General features: G+C 44.6%; 1 protein-coding gene across 2 annotated transcripts; it reads left to right on the top strand.

Moving 5' to 3' along the window:
* Positions 1–19: 19 nt before the first annotated feature.
* On the top strand, positions 20–5,818 carry LOC129833513 (homologous recombination OB-fold protein-like). 2 transcript variants are annotated; one of them, XM_055898165.1, is made up of 10 exons: positions 20–199; positions 398–448; positions 725–1,795; positions 1,927–2,013; positions 2,163–2,297; positions 2,927–3,035; positions 3,895–3,980; positions 4,155–4,283; positions 4,397–4,601; positions 4,704–5,818. In XM_055898165.1, the coding sequence occupies exons 1-10, from the start codon at positions 188–190 to the stop codon at positions 4,754–4,756; spliced, it is 1,938 nt and encodes a 645-aa protein (XP_055754140.1). In that variant the 5' UTR covers positions 20–187; the 3' UTR covers positions 4,757–5,818. The 2 variants fall into 2 exon arrangements, with proteins under 2 accessions (XP_055754140.1, XP_055754141.1); XM_055898166.1 differs by having other exon boundaries at positions 1,930–2,013.
* Positions 5,819–19,609: the final 13,791 nt, after the last annotated feature.

Here is a 19,609-nt window from a genome sequence, read left to right on the forward strand (position 1 = left end):
AATTACGTTCTACTTGAACGTGGCGGTGCCAATCTCACATTTACAACACCTTGCTTTGCTTGAAAAGTTACACTTTTTTTACGGTAGCAAGTACTGGATGGCTGAATTAAATTATATCTACACTTTCGATTGATCTTATGTATCAATGTAAATAGACAGTTAGAAAAGACATTCGACACGAGATCGCATGACTGCTATGGTAAGAATAGGTCATGTTTGTTTGCTAGCTCTGGTCCTCAGGTCGATGGCTGCCACAAGTTTACAAATGAGAGAAGCTTCTAGCTAGCTTGGCACGTAGCTAACAGTGTTAGCCAGCCATCTAGTTGGCGAAATGTAATTTACATCTAGCACTTTCTTAGTTGATGCTATATTTGAAGATGTCTTTCTTATTCGACAGACTTGCAAGTGGAATGGATTATTTAACGTTGGGGAGGACTTCGATGATGAGGTGCTGCAAACTGATTTACACAGTCAATGATTACCACCTGCTGATATGATAGTTATGACAGATTATAGCCTTCTGTACAAATTCTCAGATTGACATCACAAGTAATGTAGAGTACTGTTGTGAAACGATTTATTTATGAATTTATATTACACCTCTAGCTTTCTTTGAATATGAGTTATACAATTGTGTGTGTGTGTGTGTGTGTGTGTGTGTGTGTGTGTGTGTGTGTGTGTGTGTGTGTGTGTGTGTGTGTGTGTGTGTGTGTGTGTGTGTTAGGATCTACTTGAGATGGACTGGTCCGCTCCATCAGTGTCTGCTAGTATAGTGTCCTCTGCAGCACAGTCCTGTTTCCTCCGTTCAACTGCAGCATCAACTCCTGCTGCGCCCTATGGCCAGAATAACTCACATCAACCATCCACAGAAGGCATACTTGCCCATAGGGGCCTGTCGAATGGCCCAGGGTCAGAGAATGCAACACCGAGCAGTGTAGGACAGTCTGCTGCTTTGGGTTTGAGACAACTCTCTACATCTAAACAATTGCCCTCATTCCCTCTTCCCCCTCTCCACCTTCCTACACTGAGTAGGGGACCGTGTACAGTTACCCAACAGAGCTCCTCACCAGCTCAACAGATGAAGTCAAACACAACAGGACAGCAAGAGGCCCCCTCGCCGCAGGATGACTTTGATGATTGGGATGTTGACCTGGCAGACCTAGATGAAAGTGATCCCCAGATGAGCACGTGGGCTCAGGTCCGAGAAACTGCTCCAGCTGCAGATCTAACCAAGCCCAGCGATGAATCTGTATCCCCAGCCAAAAGACTACGGCCCACAGCCTGTGGTGGTGCTCAAACTGGGCCCAATGTGGGTCTGAGAGGATTCAGTACCTCTAACCAAACGTCTGGTCTTCCCATTAGTAGTATACTCCACAGGTCCTCATTCCCTGGCCCCTTCCCCTCTCCACACCCTGATCCTAGTGCTACTTTCCTCCTAGCTCCACCCCAGAGCCCAGTGTTTCCTGGCCTCACCATGGCCTCCAGCCCTTTCCCCAGGCCTGTGACCCCCAGACCAATCAGGGGGCTTCCTTCCCAGGTACAGAGGCCCTGGGCTACACCTCTTGCTCAGGGACACAGCCTTTTTGACCCCATCTCCCCAGCCCCCTCTAGTAGGTTTGGTGGACCCATGCCTTCCCCCTGTCTCACCCCCTGTTCCCTCCACACGCCCGTCTTCACTAACCACTTGATTCAGCTGGTGTCCAACTCCAACAAGACCCCCCAGAGACCCCGTTCTGACCACATCCGGCCCAATACCCGCCGCTTCCCTGGGCCTGCAGGAATCCTACCACAACAGGTGTGTCTCTTTCTGCTTCTGCCCCTACCTGCCTCTATTTGTTTATTTGTAGTCTAACTAATCTCAGCAGTCAGCAATGTGCTTGGTTGTGATACTTAGCTACTGCAGGGTTCCATTCTCTCTCCTTAAAGCAGCTCCATGGGCAGAGCCTGGATGACATTGTGGTGGCCATTCCTCAGACACCTGCACATGGGGCCATGGCTCGACCACCCAGTCAGGTACTATCACACTGATGTGTAGCCTATACATTTACAGAATGTATCATGATATTAATTAACCTTTTTTGCCCATTATTTATTATATCATGTTGCTTTATGAACATGTGTTGTGATGTGTCTGTGTTTGTGTGTGTAACAAACCTGTCCAGGTTCCCAGCTCCCAGACTGAGGAAGAGGATTTCAGTGGAGGTCCGTGGGCAGCGATGAAGGCAGAGATGGGATTGGACGAAAGGAACTCCTCCTGTTTTCTGCACTCTTACAGCGTGGCCATGGTACTCCGCAAGGTGACCAGCACACATAGCGTTATCCAATTTACACAGACTATGGTAGCTTAAATGGCATGAAAGGTGACTGAAAGGCTAACAGTGTTCAGGCTGTGCGTGGCTATGTACCCTTCAACAATATGCATAATTTAACATAGCATATTTAATGTTAGAAGCTTTAAATGCCATATCATCTAGTGCAAAAATGTAACACTTGCGTAACACCGTTTGCATAATTTGACTTGATGAGCATGTTTTTTTGCACCCAGGGCAGCCTCCCTGATAGAAGTTGATGGGGTGTTTTTCTCCATGTTAATGGCCCTTGTCTCTGTGGTGACGGTCTATCAGTATAATCAGGACAAATGACAGGCCTGTGCCTGGGGTGTTGGTAGTTATTATCCCAAACATGATCACACATTAATCATCTTAATGGTTATTCTGTTGTTTTTCCACAGTCTTAATGTGCCACTGCTAATGGCAACTCTGCATGAGTAATTGAGCTGTTTAATTAATTAAAGTTAATGATTGGCAGTTGTTTGAACTTGTTTTGTAGTACTCTAATACGAAGGTCTCTGTCTCTGTATCTCTGTCTCTGTCTCTGTCTCCTCTGTCTCTGTCTCTGTCTCTGTCTCTCTCACTCACTCACTCAGGCAGCCCTGAAACAGCTGGTGAAGAACAAGGTTCCCAACATGGCTGTGGTACTAAAGAGCATCCTCCACACACACGCTGATGCCAAGGCTGTGTTCAGGGATCCCACAGGTAAGGCCTACTGGTGGTAAGGTTGTGCTTGTAGGTATAACTGGTCACACAGCCATTGCAGTGAGTGTGTGGCTGGCGGTTTGTGTGTACGCCACTGAGAATTCACCTGAATTCGCTTCACACACCATGTGATTCAGTAGAAGACATCTGGTTTGTATCATTGTCCCTAGGCCCCTCTTTCCTCCATTCTTCTGTCGCTTTCTCTCATTTTCTTGCAGTTCCTCTATTTCTCTCTGAGTACTGCTTGAACATAGCAGGTCCTCATGGCCTCAGGAGAGCCAGCGTGAGGACTCCTGAGCAGATCTATTAAAGTAGATACTTAACCTTAGTGCTGTGCTTATTAGTCATTCTATCATTATGGATCAGCATCAAATGAACGGGTATTAGCTACATGCTGATCATCACGGACTATTAAGTCTCAGTCATCTGTGCATTTCCTTGCTGAAGTGTGGCCCATGGTGCTACCTGTCAACAGATTACCCCTGGAGGGGGATGCACTGATTACTACACTGTTGTCATTAGTAGGAACAATGTGATCAGTGTGCTCCATGTGGTATGAATCAATCACCGTGCTTCTACACCTGCATTGCTTGCTGTTTGGGGTTTTAGGCTGGGTTTCTGTACAGCACTTTGAGATATCAGCTGATGTAAGAAGGGCTTTATAAATGCATTTGATTTGATTTGACATGTATTTTATACAGCCATTTTTACATCCACAGTTGTCACAGAGTGCTATACAGATACCCAGCCTAAAACCCTAAAAAGCAAGCGATGCAGAAGCACAGTGGCTGGGTATGCTGTTTTGCTCTGGCTGCACTGGTAGAGCACAGTAGTAATATGTGTGTCTGACTGACTGTAGGAGAGATGCAGGGCACAGTGCACCGGCGCCTCCTAGAGGACAGACTAGGGGAGCTCAAGACAGGGGCGGTACTGCTGCTCAAACAGGTAGGACTTCCACACCTCACTATTTACCAGTGTTTCATTGCAAAACTTTTGTTGTATTCTTCAAAATGTTTGAGCTACTCACAATATAATCACTAAAACAAATTGTGTGTGTAAAGTTGATATTTTTTGCACTATGTTAGCTGTAGACCCATAATTAGTTGTCTCTTCATGAAGGTGGGTGTGTTCTCTCCGTCCCACCGTAACCACTACCTGAACGTGACACCCAACAACCTCCTGAGGATCTACCCTCCTGACGGCTCAACTCTGTCCTCCACACAGACCCAGCTGCCCCCACTCCACATGGTGAGAGACCACGACCAAGGCCTGGAGGATATCTTGTCGTTATCCTAGAAAAAAAACTTGGTGTCTTGACAGATGTTTTGTATTTGTTTGTCTAACTCTACTGTTGAATGTAGGAGCCAATGTTGGAATCACCTGATCAGTCCTACAGTGTCCCAGGAGCCCCTGTGTCTCAGATGGAGTTGTTCTATGATGATGATGATGATGATGATGGTGAAGAGGATGTTCAGGCCCCACAGGTCTCTGCAGACTCTGGTGCTGGCTCCTCTAGTGTTCCACAGGGCCCGCCTGCTGCACCACTGGACCTGTCCTGGGACGCAGGTGGGACTTGGATATGCATATGAGTGTATGTTCTTGGTAAACCAATCAGCAGCTCCACCCTGTGTGTTTGTTTGATTGAATTTGTCTGTCTGTGTTGTGCAGATGACCTTGATGAGCTTCTTGGGGAGTTGCCTGTTGAGTCCTACTGCCTCTGACACCTGCCCACCTACCCCTTACGGATAAGGTACATTTATACAGGGGAGATGTAGGACAACTCAACCGTCACTTACATGTGAATTTGAGTTTGACGCATTCTGACCGCACGTTGGATGCCTTTCTACTTGATTCCCCCGGAGAATCTTGTCGCCTGAAGTGCTATCATTTTGTGTTTGGTGTGCTGTGACCATTAATCGCTCCGGTATAAATTGCATGTCGGCCGTGTGGGGGAAAAACTCTGAGGTGTTGGGAACTGAGACTGTCGCTCCCGCGTCTCCCAAATTTGAATGAAGCTTCACTACCCATACTGCTACGGCTATATCCCATACTGCTACGGCTATATCCCATACTGCTACGTCTATATCCCATACTGCTACGGCTATATCCCATACTGCTACGGCTATATCCCATACTGCTACGGCTACATCCCATACTGCTACGGCTACATCCCATACTGCTACGGCTACATCCCATACTGCTACGGCTACATCCCATACTGCTACGGCTACATCCCATACTGCTACGGCTACATCCCATACTGCTACGGCTACATCCCATACTGCTACGGCTACATCCCATACTGCTACGGCTACATCCCATACGGCTACGGCTACATCCCATACGGCTACGGCTACATCCCATACGGCTACATCCCATACGGCTACATCCCATACGGCTACATCCCATACGGCTACATCCCATACGGCTACATCCCATACGGCTACATCCCATACGGCTACATCCCATACGGCTACATCCCATACGGCTACATCCCATACGGCTACATCCCATACGGCTACATCCCATACGGCTACATCCCATACGGCTACATCCCATACGGCTACGGCTACATCCCATACTGTTACGTGCTATGGGTATATCCCATAGACAGTCATCCCCCTGTTTGAAGACCTGCTGGCTGATGTTTTGTATATTTTTTTACTTCACAGTGCAGTCTTCTCTAAATCATAGCTAACTACTGTATGTGCACATAATGTCTTGTAAAACATGTATATATTAAAGAAGACTTCTGTTCAATAATACACTATACACAACTGAAATGGTGTCTGATTTTCTTGTCTCTCTAATTTGCGGTCTTTGGAGTGTTTGAGAATGCACTTACTAATAGGAACGGTATATGGAAAATCAAACATTACAATTAAATGTCCATTTAAACCCTTGCTTGATTGATCTACACTTCTGGTTTAATTGCATCGTAGTGGTGTGGTGTAATTAGGCACCGGTGTTGCAAGATTTCATTGGAGAGTGGCTATGAACAGCAGGATATTGTCCATTAATTGGAACTGCAAATCTTTTTTTCAATTTAAAGTTTTTAAAGTTTTCTTGTCTTTCAGTCAACTAACACTTTTAAACATTGATGGCGCTGATGAAACGTGGCGTGAACTGAAGTATCAGCCTGAAGTGAATGACCTTAAACAGTCTCCTGGAGCCTTCTGACTGTTATTCTGTACCATGCTCTTCTTTCTCCATTTCTGTCTTATTGCTATTTCCTCTGTCTCTCCTATCCTCTTCCTCTGGCCATGTTCTGCTCCAGCCTGTTCACCATGCATTACAATTGTGTAGAGACTTTAGGGGAGGGATTTTCTGGGGGTTTAGTCTCTGTGGAGTTAACTGACCTACAATTCAAATCACCTTGCATCCTAATTAACTACTCAATATTGACCAGTCAGTCAACATTTTCCCATGATGCAGCACTGTTTTGATGCTCTCGAACACGACCATGGTCTTTTACCTGTGGAACTTTTGGTCATTTATCCCATTTTCCTTACCCGAACATGTACTACCAGTAGGGGGCAGTGGCTCACCCCCCCACTGCTGTGTTATGCCTTACAGACAGTGCCGGTGTGTATGTAAAACTTATTAAAGTCTCAGCTGGTAAGATCTGAGCTGTTGGAGGGTAAACTCTACTGTCGTCTGCACATGTTCCAATTATACATAGGTGTAACAAGGTGGGTCTAGCCGGCTCAGGTCCAGTGATGTACTTTGTATTCCCATGCTGAAACCAGATGTGTGTATGCATACTACCGTTCACCGTTTGGAGTCCCTTAGGAATGTCCTTGTTTTCCATGGAAACATACATGAAATGAGTTGCAAAATGAATAGGAAATATAGTCAAGACATTGACAAGGTTATAAATAATGTTTTTTAAATTTTTATTGAAATAATAATTGTGTCCTTCCAACTTTGCTTTTGTCAAAGAATCCTCCATTTGCAGCAATGACAGCCTTGCAGAACATTTGTTGAGGTAATCTGAAGAGATTTCACCCCATGCTTCCTGAAGCACCTCCCACAAATTGTATTAGCTTGATGGGCACTTATGTACCATACGGTCAAGCTGCTCCCACAACAGCTCCATAGGGCTGAGATCTGGTGACTGTGCTGGCTGCTCCAATATAGACAGAATATCAGCTGACTTCTTCCCTAAATAGTTCTTCAAGATCCCTTTTACTCTGTACAAATATCCCACTTTACCACCAGCAAAGCACCCCCAGACCATCACATTGCCTCCACCGTGCTTGACAGTCCTCCAGCATCTTTACATTTTTTCTGCTTCTCACGAATGTTCTTCTTTGATCCGAACACCTCAAACTTAGATTTGTCTGGAAAAAAGTGTTATGGACAATCTTCCTCTGTCCAGTGTCTGTGTTGTTTTGCCCATCTTAATCTTTTTATTGGCCAGTCTGAGATGGCTTTTTCTTTGCAACTCTGCCTAGAAGACCAGCATCCCGGAGTCACCTCTTCACTGTAGATGTTGAGACTGGTGTTTTGCGGGTCTATTTAATGAAGCTGCCAGTTGAGGACTTGTGAGGCGTCTGTTTCTCAAACTAGACACTCTAATGCACTTGTCCTATTGCTCAGTTGTGCACCGGGGCTCTCCCACTCCTCTTTCTATTCTGTTTAGAGCCAGTTTGTGCTGTTCTGTGAAGGGAGTAGTACACAGCAATGTACGAGATCTTCAGTTTCTTGGCAATTTCTCACATGGAAAATGTGAGGAAGGCAGACGTTTTACGTGTCCCCAAACGATTGCTTTTCTTTCTTAATTTATTTGCATTCTTTAACTTATTTTTCGACTTATTTTGTACATAATGTCGCCACTAACGTCTCTTATAACTGAAAATAACTTCTAGACAGGGCTGCTACTACTCACCACGGACTAGCAGAATCCTTTTTTTTTTTTTCGTTCACCAGTCTGACGCGAAGGACATACTGCTTCCTCGGGAACAGGCCCAGATCCCTGTGATTTGCGTGAAGAGGAGGTGGAGAAAAAGGGGCCGAAGGGCGGGCTGCTTTCTGAGAATTTGCAGGCGATCGAATAAACCCCCACTTCCCTACATTCTGCTAGCAAACGTGCAATCTTTGGAGAATTAAATCGATGACCTACGCAGAAGATTAAACACTATATCTTATGCTTCACGGAGTCGTCGCTGAACGACGACACTGTCAACATACAGCTGGCTGGTTATACGCTGTACCGGCAGGATAGAACAGCGGCGTCTGGTAAGACAAGGGGCGGCGGACTATGTATTTTTTAAAATATCTGCTGGTGCATGATATCTAAGGAAGTCTCGAGCTATTGCTCACCTGAGGTAGAGTATCTCATGATAAGCTGTAGACCACACTACCGTAACTGTTTACATATCACCACAGTCAGAGGCTGGCACTAAGACAGCATTGAATGAGCTGTAATCCACCATAAGCAAACAGGAAAACGCTCACCCAGAGGCGGCGCTCCTAGTAGCCGGTGACTTTAATGCAGGGATACTTAAAACCGTTTTACCAAATTTCTATCAGCATGTTAAATGTGCAACCAGAGGAGAAAATAATTCTGGACCAGCTCTACTCCACAGACGCATACAAAGCGCTCCTTCTCCCTCCATTTGGCAAAGCTGACCATAATTCTATCCTCCTGATTCCTGCTTACAACCTTAAATTAAAGCAGGAAGCACCAGTGACTAGATCAATAAAAAAATGGTCAGATGAAGCAGATGCTAAGCTACAGGACTGTTTTGCTAGCACAGACTGGAATATGTTCCGGGATTCCTCCGATGGCATTGAGGAGTACAACACATCAGTCATTGGCTTCATCAATAAGTGCATCGATAACGTCGGCCCCACAGTGACCGTACATACCCCAACCAGAAGCCATGGATTACAGGTAGCATCCGCACTGAGCTACAGGCTAGAGCTGCTGCTTTCAAGGAGTGGGACTCTAACCTGGAAGCTTATAAGAAATCCCGCTATGCCCTCTGAGGAACCATCAAACAGGCAAAGCGTCAATACGGGACTAAGATCGAATCGTACTACACCTGCTCTGACGTTCGACAGATATGGCAGGACTTGCAAACCATTACAGACTACAAAGGGAAGCACAGGTGCGAGCTGCCCAGTGACACGAGCCTACTAGGTGAGCTAAGCTACTTATGCTCGCTTCGAGGCAAATAACACTGAAACATGCATGGTAGCACCAGCTGTTCCGGGAGACATGCTCTCCGCAGCCGATGTGAGTAAGACCTTTAAAAAAGTCAACATTCACAAAGCCGCAGGGCCAGACGGATTACCAAGACATGTACTGTGAGCATGACCTGACCAACTGGCAAGTGTCTTCATTGACATTTTCAACCTCTCTCCCTGTCCAAGTCTGTAATACCAACATGTTTTAAGCAGACCAGCCGAGTGTCTGTTCCCAAGATAATTAAGCTAACATGCCTAAATGACTACCGACCCGTAGCACTCACTTTTGTAGCCATGAAGTTCTTTAAAAGGCTGGACATGGCTCACATCAACACCATTATCCCAGAAACCCTATCAATCAATCAATCAATTTTATTTTATATAGCCCTTCGTACATCAGCTAATATCTCGAAGTGCTGTACAGAAACCCAGCCTAAAACTCCAAACAGCTAGTAATGCAGGTGTAGAAGCACAGTGGCTAGGAAAAACTCCCTAGAAAGGCCAAAACCTAGGAAGAAACCTAGAGAGGAACCAGGCTATGAGGGGTGGCCAGTCCTCTTCTGGCTGGGCTGGGTGGAGATTATAACAGAACTATGCCAAGATGTTCAAAAATGTTCATAAGTGACAAGCATGGTCAAATAATAATCATGAATAATTTTCAGTTGGCTTTTAATAGCTGATCATTAAGAGTTGAAAAACAACAGGTCTGGGACAGGTGGCGGTTCCATAACCGCAGGCAGAACAGTTGAAACTGGAATAGCAGCAAGGCCAGGCGGACTGGGGACAGCAAGGAGTCACCACGGGCGGCAGTCCCGACGTATGGTCCTAGGGCTCAGGTCCTCTGAGAGAAAGAAAGAGAGAAGGAGAAAATTAGAGAGAGCCAAGATTTTCAAAATGTTCATAAATGACAAGCATGGTCAAATAATAATCAGGCATAAATCTCAGTTGGCTTTTCATAGCCGATCATTAAGAGTTGAAAACAGCAGGTCTGGGACAGGTAGGGGTTTCGTAACCGCAGGCAGAACAGTTGAAACTGGAATAGCAGCAAGGCCAGGCGGACTGGGGACAGCAAGGTGTCAGCATGCCCGGTAGTCCTGAAGTATGGTCCTAGGGCTCAGGTTCTCAGAGAGAAAGAGAGAACGAGAGAATTAGAGAGAGCATCACCCTAGACCACTACAATTTGCATACCGCCCCAACAGATCCACAGATGATGCAATCTCTATTGCACTCCACACTGCCCTTTCCAGCACCCATGTGAGAATGCTATTCATTGACTACAGCTCAGCGTTCAACACCATAGTGCTCTCAAAGCTCATCAACAAGCTAAGGACCCTGGGACTAAACATCTCCCTCTGCAACTGGATCCTGGACTTCCTGACGGGCTGCCCCCAGGCGGTAAGGGTAGGTAACAACTCATCCACCACGCTGATCCTCAAACCAGGTGCCCCTCAGGGGTGCGTGCTCAGTCCCCTCCTGTACTCCCTGTTCACTCATGACTGCACGGCCAGGCACGACTCCAACACCATCATTAAATTTGCCGATGATACAACAGTGGTAGGCCTGATCACCAACAATGATGAGACAGCCTATAGAGAGGTCAGAGATCTGGCCGTGTGGTACCAGGACAACAACCTCTCCCTCAACGTGATCAATACAAAGGAGATGATTGTGCACTACAGGAAAAAGAGTACAGAGCACGCCCCCATTCTCATCGACGGGGCTGCAGTGGAGCAGGTTGAGAGCTTCACATTCCTTGGTGTCTACATCACCAACAAACTAACATGGTCCAAGCACACCAAGGCAGTTGTGAAGAGGGCATGACAAAACCTATTTCCCCCTCAGGAGACTGATAGTCATAGACTGTTCTCTCTGCTACCACACGGCAAGCGGTACCGGAGCGCCAAGTCGAGGCCCAAGAGGCTTCTAAACCACTTCTATCCCCAAGCTATAAGACTCCTGAACATCTAATCAAATGCCTACCCAGACTATTTGCATTGCCCCCTCCCTCTCCCCCTCTTTTACACCGCTGCTACTCTCTGTTGTTATCATCTATGCATATTCACTTTAATATCTCTACCCACATGTACATATTACCTCAGCTAACCGGTGCCCCCGCCCCCCATTGACTCTGTACCGGTACCCCCTGTATATAGTCTCACTATTGTTATTTTACTACTGCACTTAATTACTTTTTACTTTTATTACTTATTCTTATCCGTATTTTCTTTTAAACTTCATTGTTGGTTAGGGGCTCGTAAGTAAGCGTTTCACTGTAAGGTCTACACCTGTATTCGGAGCATGTGACTAATACAATTTGATCTGAATAGCCTTCATTTCTCAGAACAAGAATAGACTGACGAGTTTCAGAAGAAAGTTCTTTGTTTCTGGACATTTTGAGCCTGTAATTGAACCCACAAATGCTGATGCTCCAGATACTCAACTAGTCTAAAGAAGGCAAGTTTTATTGCTTCTTTAATCATGACAACAGTTTTCAGCTGTGCTAACATAATTGCAAAGTTTTTTTTAATGATCAATTAGCCTTTTAAAATGATAAACATGGATTAGCTAACACAACGTGCCATTGGAACACAGGAGTGATGGTTGCTGATAATGGGCCTCTGTACGCCTATGTAGATATTCCATAAAAAATCTGCCGTTTCCAGCTACAAAGCGACCCCAAACCTTTGAATGGTAGTGTATATACTGAACAAAAATATAAGCTCAACAATTAACAATTTTACTGAGTTACATTTCATATAAGGTAATCAGTCAATTGAAATAATTTTGTTAGGCCCTAATCTATGGATTTCACATGACTGGGCAGTGGCGCAACCATGGGTGGGCCTGGGAGGGTGTAGGCCCACACACTGGGGAACCAGACCCAGCCAATTATAATGTTTTTTTCCCACAAAAGGGTTTTTACTGCAGACAGAAATACTTCTCAATTTCATCAGCTGTCCGGGTGGATGGTCTCAGATGAATCTGCAGCTGAAGAAGCCGGATGTGGAGGTCCTGTGCTGGCATGGTTACATGTGGTCTGTGGTTGTGAGGCCGAAGGTGACGTACTGCTAAATTCTCTAAAACGATGTAGATGGTGGCTTATGGTAGAGAATTAACTTTGAATTATCTGGCAACAGCTCTGGTTGGCATTACTGCAGTCAGCATGTCAATTGCACGCTACCTCAACCTGAGATATCTGTGGCATTGTGTTGTGTGACAAAGCTGCACATTTTTTGTGACCTTTTATTGTCCCCAGCACAAGGTGCACCTGTGTAATGATCGTGCTGTTTAATCAGCTTCTTGATATGCCATACCTGTCAGGTGGATAGATTACTTTGGCAAAAGAGAAATGCTCACTAACAGGGATATTAACAAATTTGTTGCCAACATTTTAGAGAAATAAGCTTTTTGTGCATATGGGAATTTATTTTTATTTTTATTTAAGCTTATGAAATATGGGACCAACACTTTACATGTTGCGTTTTTTTTTGTTTGGTGCATTCGGAAATTATTCAGACAGCCTTGTTCTAAAATGTATTAAATAAATGTTTTTCCCCGCATCAATCTACACACACACAGGTCCTATAATGACAAAGTGCAAACAGGTTTTTAGAAATGTTTACAAATTGAAACTGAAATAGCTTATTTACATAAGTATTCAGACCCCTTGATGTTTCTACAACTTAATTGGAGTCCACCTGCGGCAAATTCAATTGATTGGACAGGATTTGGAAATGTACACACCTGTCTTTTATAAGGTCCCACAGTTGACAGTGCATGTCAGAGCAAAACCAAGCCATGAGGTCAAAGTAATGGTCCGTTGAGCTCTGAGACAGGATTGTGTTGAAGCACAGATCTGGGGAAGTGTACCAAAACATTTCTGCAGCATTGAAGGTTCCCAAGAACACAGTGACTTCCATCATTCTTAAATGGAAGAAGTTTGGAACCACCAAGACAGGGAGGTGACCAAGAACCCGATGGTCATTCTGACAGAGCTCCAGAGTTCCTCTGTGGAGATGGGAGAACCTTCCAGAAGGACAACCATCAATGCAGCACTCAACCAATCAGACCTTTTATTGTAGAGTGGCCAGACGGAAGCCACTCCTCAGTAAAAGGCACATAACAGCCCACTTGGAGTTTGCCTAAAGACTCTCAGACCATGAGAAACAAGATTATCTGCTCTGATGAAACCAAGATTGAACTCTTTGGCCTGAATGCCAAGCGTCACATCTGGAGGAAACCTGGCACCATCCTTACGGTGAAGCATGATGGTGGCAGCATCATGCTGTGGGGATGTTTTTAAGTAGCAGGGACTGGGAGACTAGTCAGGATCGAGGGAAAGATGAACGGAGCAGAGTAAAGAGAGATCCTTAATGAAAACCTGCTCAGGACCTCAGGCTGGGGTGAAGGTTCACCTTCCAACAGGACAAAGACCCTAAGTACGCAGCCAAGACAGTGCAGGAGTGGCTTCGGGACAAGTCTCTGAACGTCCTTGAGTGGCCAAGCCAGAGCCAGGACTTGAACCTGACCGAATATCTCTGGAGAGACCTTAAAATAGCTGTGCAGCGACACTCCCCATCCAACCTGAAGGAGCTTGAGAGGATCTGCAGAGAGAATGGGAGAAACTCCCCAAATACAGGTGTGCCAAGCTTGTTGTGTTATACCCAAGAAGACTCGAGGCTGTAATCACTGCCAAAGGTGCTTCAACAAAGTACTAATGTGATATTTCAGATTTTGCCTTGTCATTATGTGGTAAAATTTAAACCATTTTAGAATAAGGCTGTAACATAACAAAATGTGGAAAAAGTCAAGGGGTCTGAATACTTTCCGAATGCACTGTGTATGTAATATATAATATATAGATATATCTATCTATCATTGGCTGAAACATCCGCCCTTTAACTTCATCACCCCAACCCTGCTGTAGTAATGAACCAGTGCCACTCTCCTACTCCCTCACACTCCCCATGTTTAATACTCCCTAATTATCTTCTACTAAGAGCTTATTATTTTTCATAAGCCATTATGTGATGAAAGAGTAATTAACTTGTTCATTCTCCACAAGCGTATCAGGGACTCTTTCTTTAATTATTTGATAAAATGTCAACACAATATTCTCCTCTGTGGTCGTTTTCTTTTCATTCGAACCCTGGGGTAGAGGAGGCCTTTTATCTCTGGTGGAAAAGGAAGTTAACTTTCTGTTCATTTGCAGGGTGACTCATCATGATTGTGATTCACATTAATAACATAACTCAGAGGTTTAGGGACTTATCCACTGACCTCTGAGGGAAAATGGATGACAGAGTATTTCACATTCCATGGCAGGTAGGGCTGAGAAGTGCCAGGGACCTCCCGATATGATATATATTGCAATTTACACAATTCTCTCTACATATATATTGTGATTCGATCTTGCGATTTGATGTTCTAAACATATTGCCACATCTGCTGCGGAGAGATGAGAGAGAGCCATGAGAAAAGTGTTGATCAGTCATGGAATAAAAGTGCTGAAAACATGATGGCTCACTAATTAAAAAGAAGATGGAGAACAAGCTCTAAGGATTAAAAAATACAGAAGTTTTAGCGCTGGTACAGTCGACTAGCTCTAGCTAATAAAACGCAACCTAGCAAATAAATTAATACATTGATATTTGGAGTGAAATTATAGTGTGATAGTAACTTTTTAATATATTTTCATCACTAAATTGGCAGGTTATGAACACCCTCAGGTAGATGTCAACGCTTTCCAGTGTGAGGAGTTAGACAGCTGCAAGAGCATGAAATGAATTCCATTATGCAGTGCAAATTTAACAATGCATACTGTAGGAAGACTACAATATCCTGGCTGAGTGGTTGGTTTTATGTCATTGCATTAGTATATGACTTTGGGTAAGGCAACTGCTGCTGCATCCTCTGTAGAATATCCCTGGTAGTTGGCTAAATGGAGAAAAAGGAATCCACTCAAGATGGATAGCATTTGCTAAGTACAGAAAAGGTGGTAAATAATAAAGACTTATCTCCAACCCAGGAGACGGCTAATCCCTGTAAAACTATGCTCATTACGTCAATGGGGAAGGGGAGATTTCCTTAATTAAGTTGTTAAGGAGCCAGCAACCAAACAGGTGTTTGAGGCCACTGCAAATTTCATTTGAGAGAAATGTGATTGACTGAAACAGGGGCGGACTGGGACCAGAAATTGGCCTTGGCATTTATAACACACTGGACCATTTTTGCCCTTGAGGCCCCCAGTATTAGCAAGATAATTATAATTTTGCGCAGTTAAACAGGCCCACTGGGCTATATATGGACCAGCCCAACTATCATTTGCCTGAAATTCCAGATGGCTAGTCCGCTACTGATATTTGTGTCACTTAGTGTGTCAGGCTGTGTGTGTGTATCTCAAGTGCTCACAGACTTTAATTTTTTACACTGTACAAAAATATAAATGCAACATTCAATCATTTCAAATATTTTACTGAATTTCAGTTCATATACGGAAATCAGTCAATTGAACTAAATTAATTAGGCCCTAATCTATGGATTTCACATGACTGGGAATACAGATATGCATCTGTTGGTCACAGATACTTAAAAAAAAAAAGGGAGGGCTGTGTATCAGAAAACCAGTCAGTGTCTGTTGTGACCATCATTTGCCTCATGCAACGTGACACATCTCCTTCACATAGAGTTGATCAGGCTGTTGATTGTGGCTTGTGAAATGTTGTCCCACTCCTCTTCCATGGCTGCGCCGAGTTGCTGGATATTGGTGTGAACTGGAACACGCCGCTGTACAGGTTGATCCAGAGCATCCCACAAATGCTCAATGGGTGACATGTCTGGTGAGTATGCAGGCCATGGAAGAACTGGGACATTTTCAGATTCCAATAGTTGTGTACAGATCCTTGCGACAAGGGGCTGTGCATTATCATGCTGAAACATGAGGTGATGGCGGCGGATGAATGGCAGCACGACAATGGGCCTCAGGATCTCGTCACGTCAAATTGCCATCGATAAAATGCAAATGTGTTACTTGTCCATAGCTTATGCCTACCCATACCATAACCCCACCGCCACCATGCTGCACTCTGTTCACAACATTGACATCAGCAAACTGCTCGCCCGCACGTCTGCCATCTGCCCGGTACAGTTAACCGGGATTCATCTGTGTAGTGCACACTTCTCCAGCGTGCCAGTGGCTATCGAAGGCGAGCATTTGCCCACTGAAGTCGGTTACGACGCCAAACTGCAGTCTGGTCAAGAACCTGGTGAGGACGACGAGCACGCAGATGAGCTTCCCTGAGACGGTTTCTGACAGTTTGTGCAGAAGTTCTTAAGTTGTGCAAACCCACAGTTTCATCAGCTGGAACACTGCTGCGGAGACTTGCTTCCATTCAGCCACAACAGCATTAGTGAGGTCGGGCACTGATGTTGGGCGATAAGGCCTGGCTCGCAGTCGGAGTTCCAATTCATTCCAAAGCTGTTCGATGGGGTTGAGGTCAGGGCTCTGTGCAGGCCAGTCAAGTTCTTCCACACCGATGTCGACAAACCGTTTTGCTTTGCACAGGGGAATTGTCATGCTGAAACAGGATAGGGCCTTCCCCAAACTGTTGGCACAAATTTGGAAGCACAGAATCGTCTAGAATGTCATTGTATGCTGTAGCGTTAAGATTCCCCTTCACTGGAACTAAGGGGCCTAGCCCGAACCATGAAAAACAACCCCAGACCATTATTGCTCATCCACCAAACTTTACAGTTGGCACTATGCATTCAGGCAGGTAGTGTTCTCCTGGCATCCGACAAACCCAGATTCTTCCGTTGGACTGCCAGATGGTGAAGCGTTATTCATCACTCCAGAGAACGTGTTTCCACTGCTCCAGAGTCCAATTGTGGTAAGCTTTACTCCACTCCAGCCGACGCTAGGCATGTGTATGGTGATCTTAGGCTTATGTGCGGCTGCTCGGCAATGGAAACCCATTTCATGAACAGTTATTGTGCTGATGTTGCTTCCAGAGGCAGATTGGAGCTCGGTAGTGAGTGTTGCAACCGAGGACAGACGATTTTTATGTGCTTCAGCACTCGGCGGTCTTGTTCTTTGAGATTGTGTGGTCTATCACTTTGCAGCTGAGCCGTTGTTGCTCCGTTTCCACTTCACAATAACAGCACTTACAGTTGACAAGGGCAGCTCTAGCAGGGCAGAAATGTGATGAACGGACTTGTTGTAACGGTAGCGTCCTATGACGGTGCCACGTTGAAAGTCACTGAGCTCTTCAGTAAGGACATTCTACTGCCAATGTTTGTCTATGGAGATTGCATGGCTGTGTGCTCGATTTTATACACCTTTCAGCAACGGTGTGGCTGAAATAGCCGAATCCACTAATTTGAAGGGGTGTCCACATACTTTTGTATATATAATGTATCATCACTTCACTCTGTTATATAACGATACGATAGTTATTATATCAATATTTGCTCATAAAGGCGCTTCCACCGACATTCGCATAATTAATTTTACCGACACAAAATGATCCCAACATGAACGAACATTGTCTGTTGGCATTTCTAAAATTGTACTGGAATGTCATGTTTCCATCAAACGTCAGGTAATTCATCCGCATGAGATGGTTGGATGGAAACGTCATTACTGACACAGACCCCACAAGAGGTGATGGGACAGACTACTGATAAAGAATATAACTCACCTTATGCTCCACGCAAGGATCGATCATCAAAGCACGCTATAGATGTTCATTTGGAAAAAACGCCTTCGGCTTTTATTAGTATATAATATGCTAAGTGTGTCTCGAATATCTCTGTCTAAATGACTTCTGCCTCATTCCCAGATTTACAAACCAAATCTAGTCAACCTAGGCTAATTCAGGCCTGGGGTAGTCTACAGGCAAGTCCTCATTTTTCTGTTCAGAAATTAAAAGTAAAAGTCTAGCCTACAGCCAATGGATATCTAAATTGCCTACCCATTGGTCAAAATTAGCTCTGGCGCCAACTACATTGTTCACAAACCATGCTGCTGCTGTAGCATTCAGGGGTTGGCCAGTTTTGCCATGCTCTCACATTTTATAGCCTATGTATTTAAACAGACTATTGATTTCTAGATAAAGATAATTGAATGCTTCCTTGTCAACCCATATAGTGATCATGTAAGCAGTAGGCTAGTTAGTTATAGTGATCATGTAAGCAGTAGGCTAGTTAGTTATAGTGATCATGTAAGCAGTAGGCTAGTTAGTTATAGTGATCATGTAAGCAGTAGGCTAGTTAGTTATAGTGATCAATTAAGCAGTAGGCTAGTTAGTTATAGTGATCAATTAAGCAGTAGGCTAGTTAGTTATAGTGATCATGTAAGCAGTAGGCTAGTTAGTTATAGTGATCATGTAAGCAGTATGCTAGTTAGTTATAGTGATCATGTAAGCAGTGGGCTAGTTAGTTATAGTGATCATGTAAGCAGTAGGCTAGTTAGTTATAGTGATCATGTAAGCAGTAGGCTAGTGTAACGGATGTGAAATGGCTAGCTAGTTAGCGGGGGCGCGCTAGTAGCATTTCAATCAGTTACGTCACTTGCTCTGAGACTTAAGTAGTGTTGGCCCTTGCTTTGCAAGGGCCGTGGCCTTTGTGGAGCGATGGGTAACGATGCTTCGTGGGCCACCGTCGTTGATGTGTGCAGAGGGTCCCTGGTTCGTGCCCGTGTCGGGGCGAGGGGACGGTTTAAAGTTATACTGTTACACTAGTTAGTTATAGTGATCATGTAAGCAGTAGGCTAGTTAGTTATAGTGATCATGTAAGCAGTAGGCTAGTTAGTTATAGTGATCATGTAAGCAGTAGGCTAGTTAGTTATAGTGATCATGTAAGCAGTAGGCTAGTTAGTTATAGTGATCATGTAAGCAGTAGGCTAGTTAGTTATAGTGATCATGTAAGCAGTCGGCTAGTTAGTTATAGTGATCATGTAAGCAGTAGGCTAGTTAGTTTAGTGGGAGGGCAACAGGAAAATTGAGATATTAAAACTGTGAATGTTACATTGCATTCAGGGGCCCTAAGCAAGATTTGGTTGGGCCCCCAATGCAAAACATTTCAGTGGCCCCCCTCTTGACGGTGGAGAGAGAAATGTATGTTTTAAATTTATTTTTGCAATTCTACACATTTTGTCATGGGGTCTAGAGAAAATGTTGCCATTTTAATGCAAGTTTTCTGCAGTTCTACACATTTTACCATGGGGCGGAGAGAAATGTTTTCAGTCATGACTTATGCCATGTTACTGAAATCTGATTGAAGGTGACTAACAAAATCAATGAGGGTCCCCTGGAGGTCAAGGCCCCTGGGAATGCATGTCTGGTCGGTATTTGGACATAGTAACTGGCTAGACTAACTTA

Source organism: Salvelinus fontinalis, chromosome 34 (genome assembly GCF_029448725.1).
Source record: "Salvelinus fontinalis isolate EN_2023a chromosome 34, ASM2944872v1, whole genome shotgun sequence".
In the NCBI taxonomy this organism is placed as follows: domain Eukaryota; kingdom Metazoa; phylum Chordata; class Actinopteri; order Salmoniformes; family Salmonidae; genus Salvelinus; species Salvelinus fontinalis.

Coding starts and splice junctions, on each gene's coding strand:
- LOC129833513 (XM_055898165.1), top strand. Junction 449..724: donor GGGAGGACTTCGATGATGAG/GTGCTGCAAACT, acceptor TGTGTGTGTTAG/GATCTACTTGAGATGGACTG. Junction 3,981..4,154: donor CGGTACTGCTGCTCAAACAG/GTAGGACTTCCA, acceptor CTCTTCATGAAG/GTGGGTGTGTTCTCTCCGTC.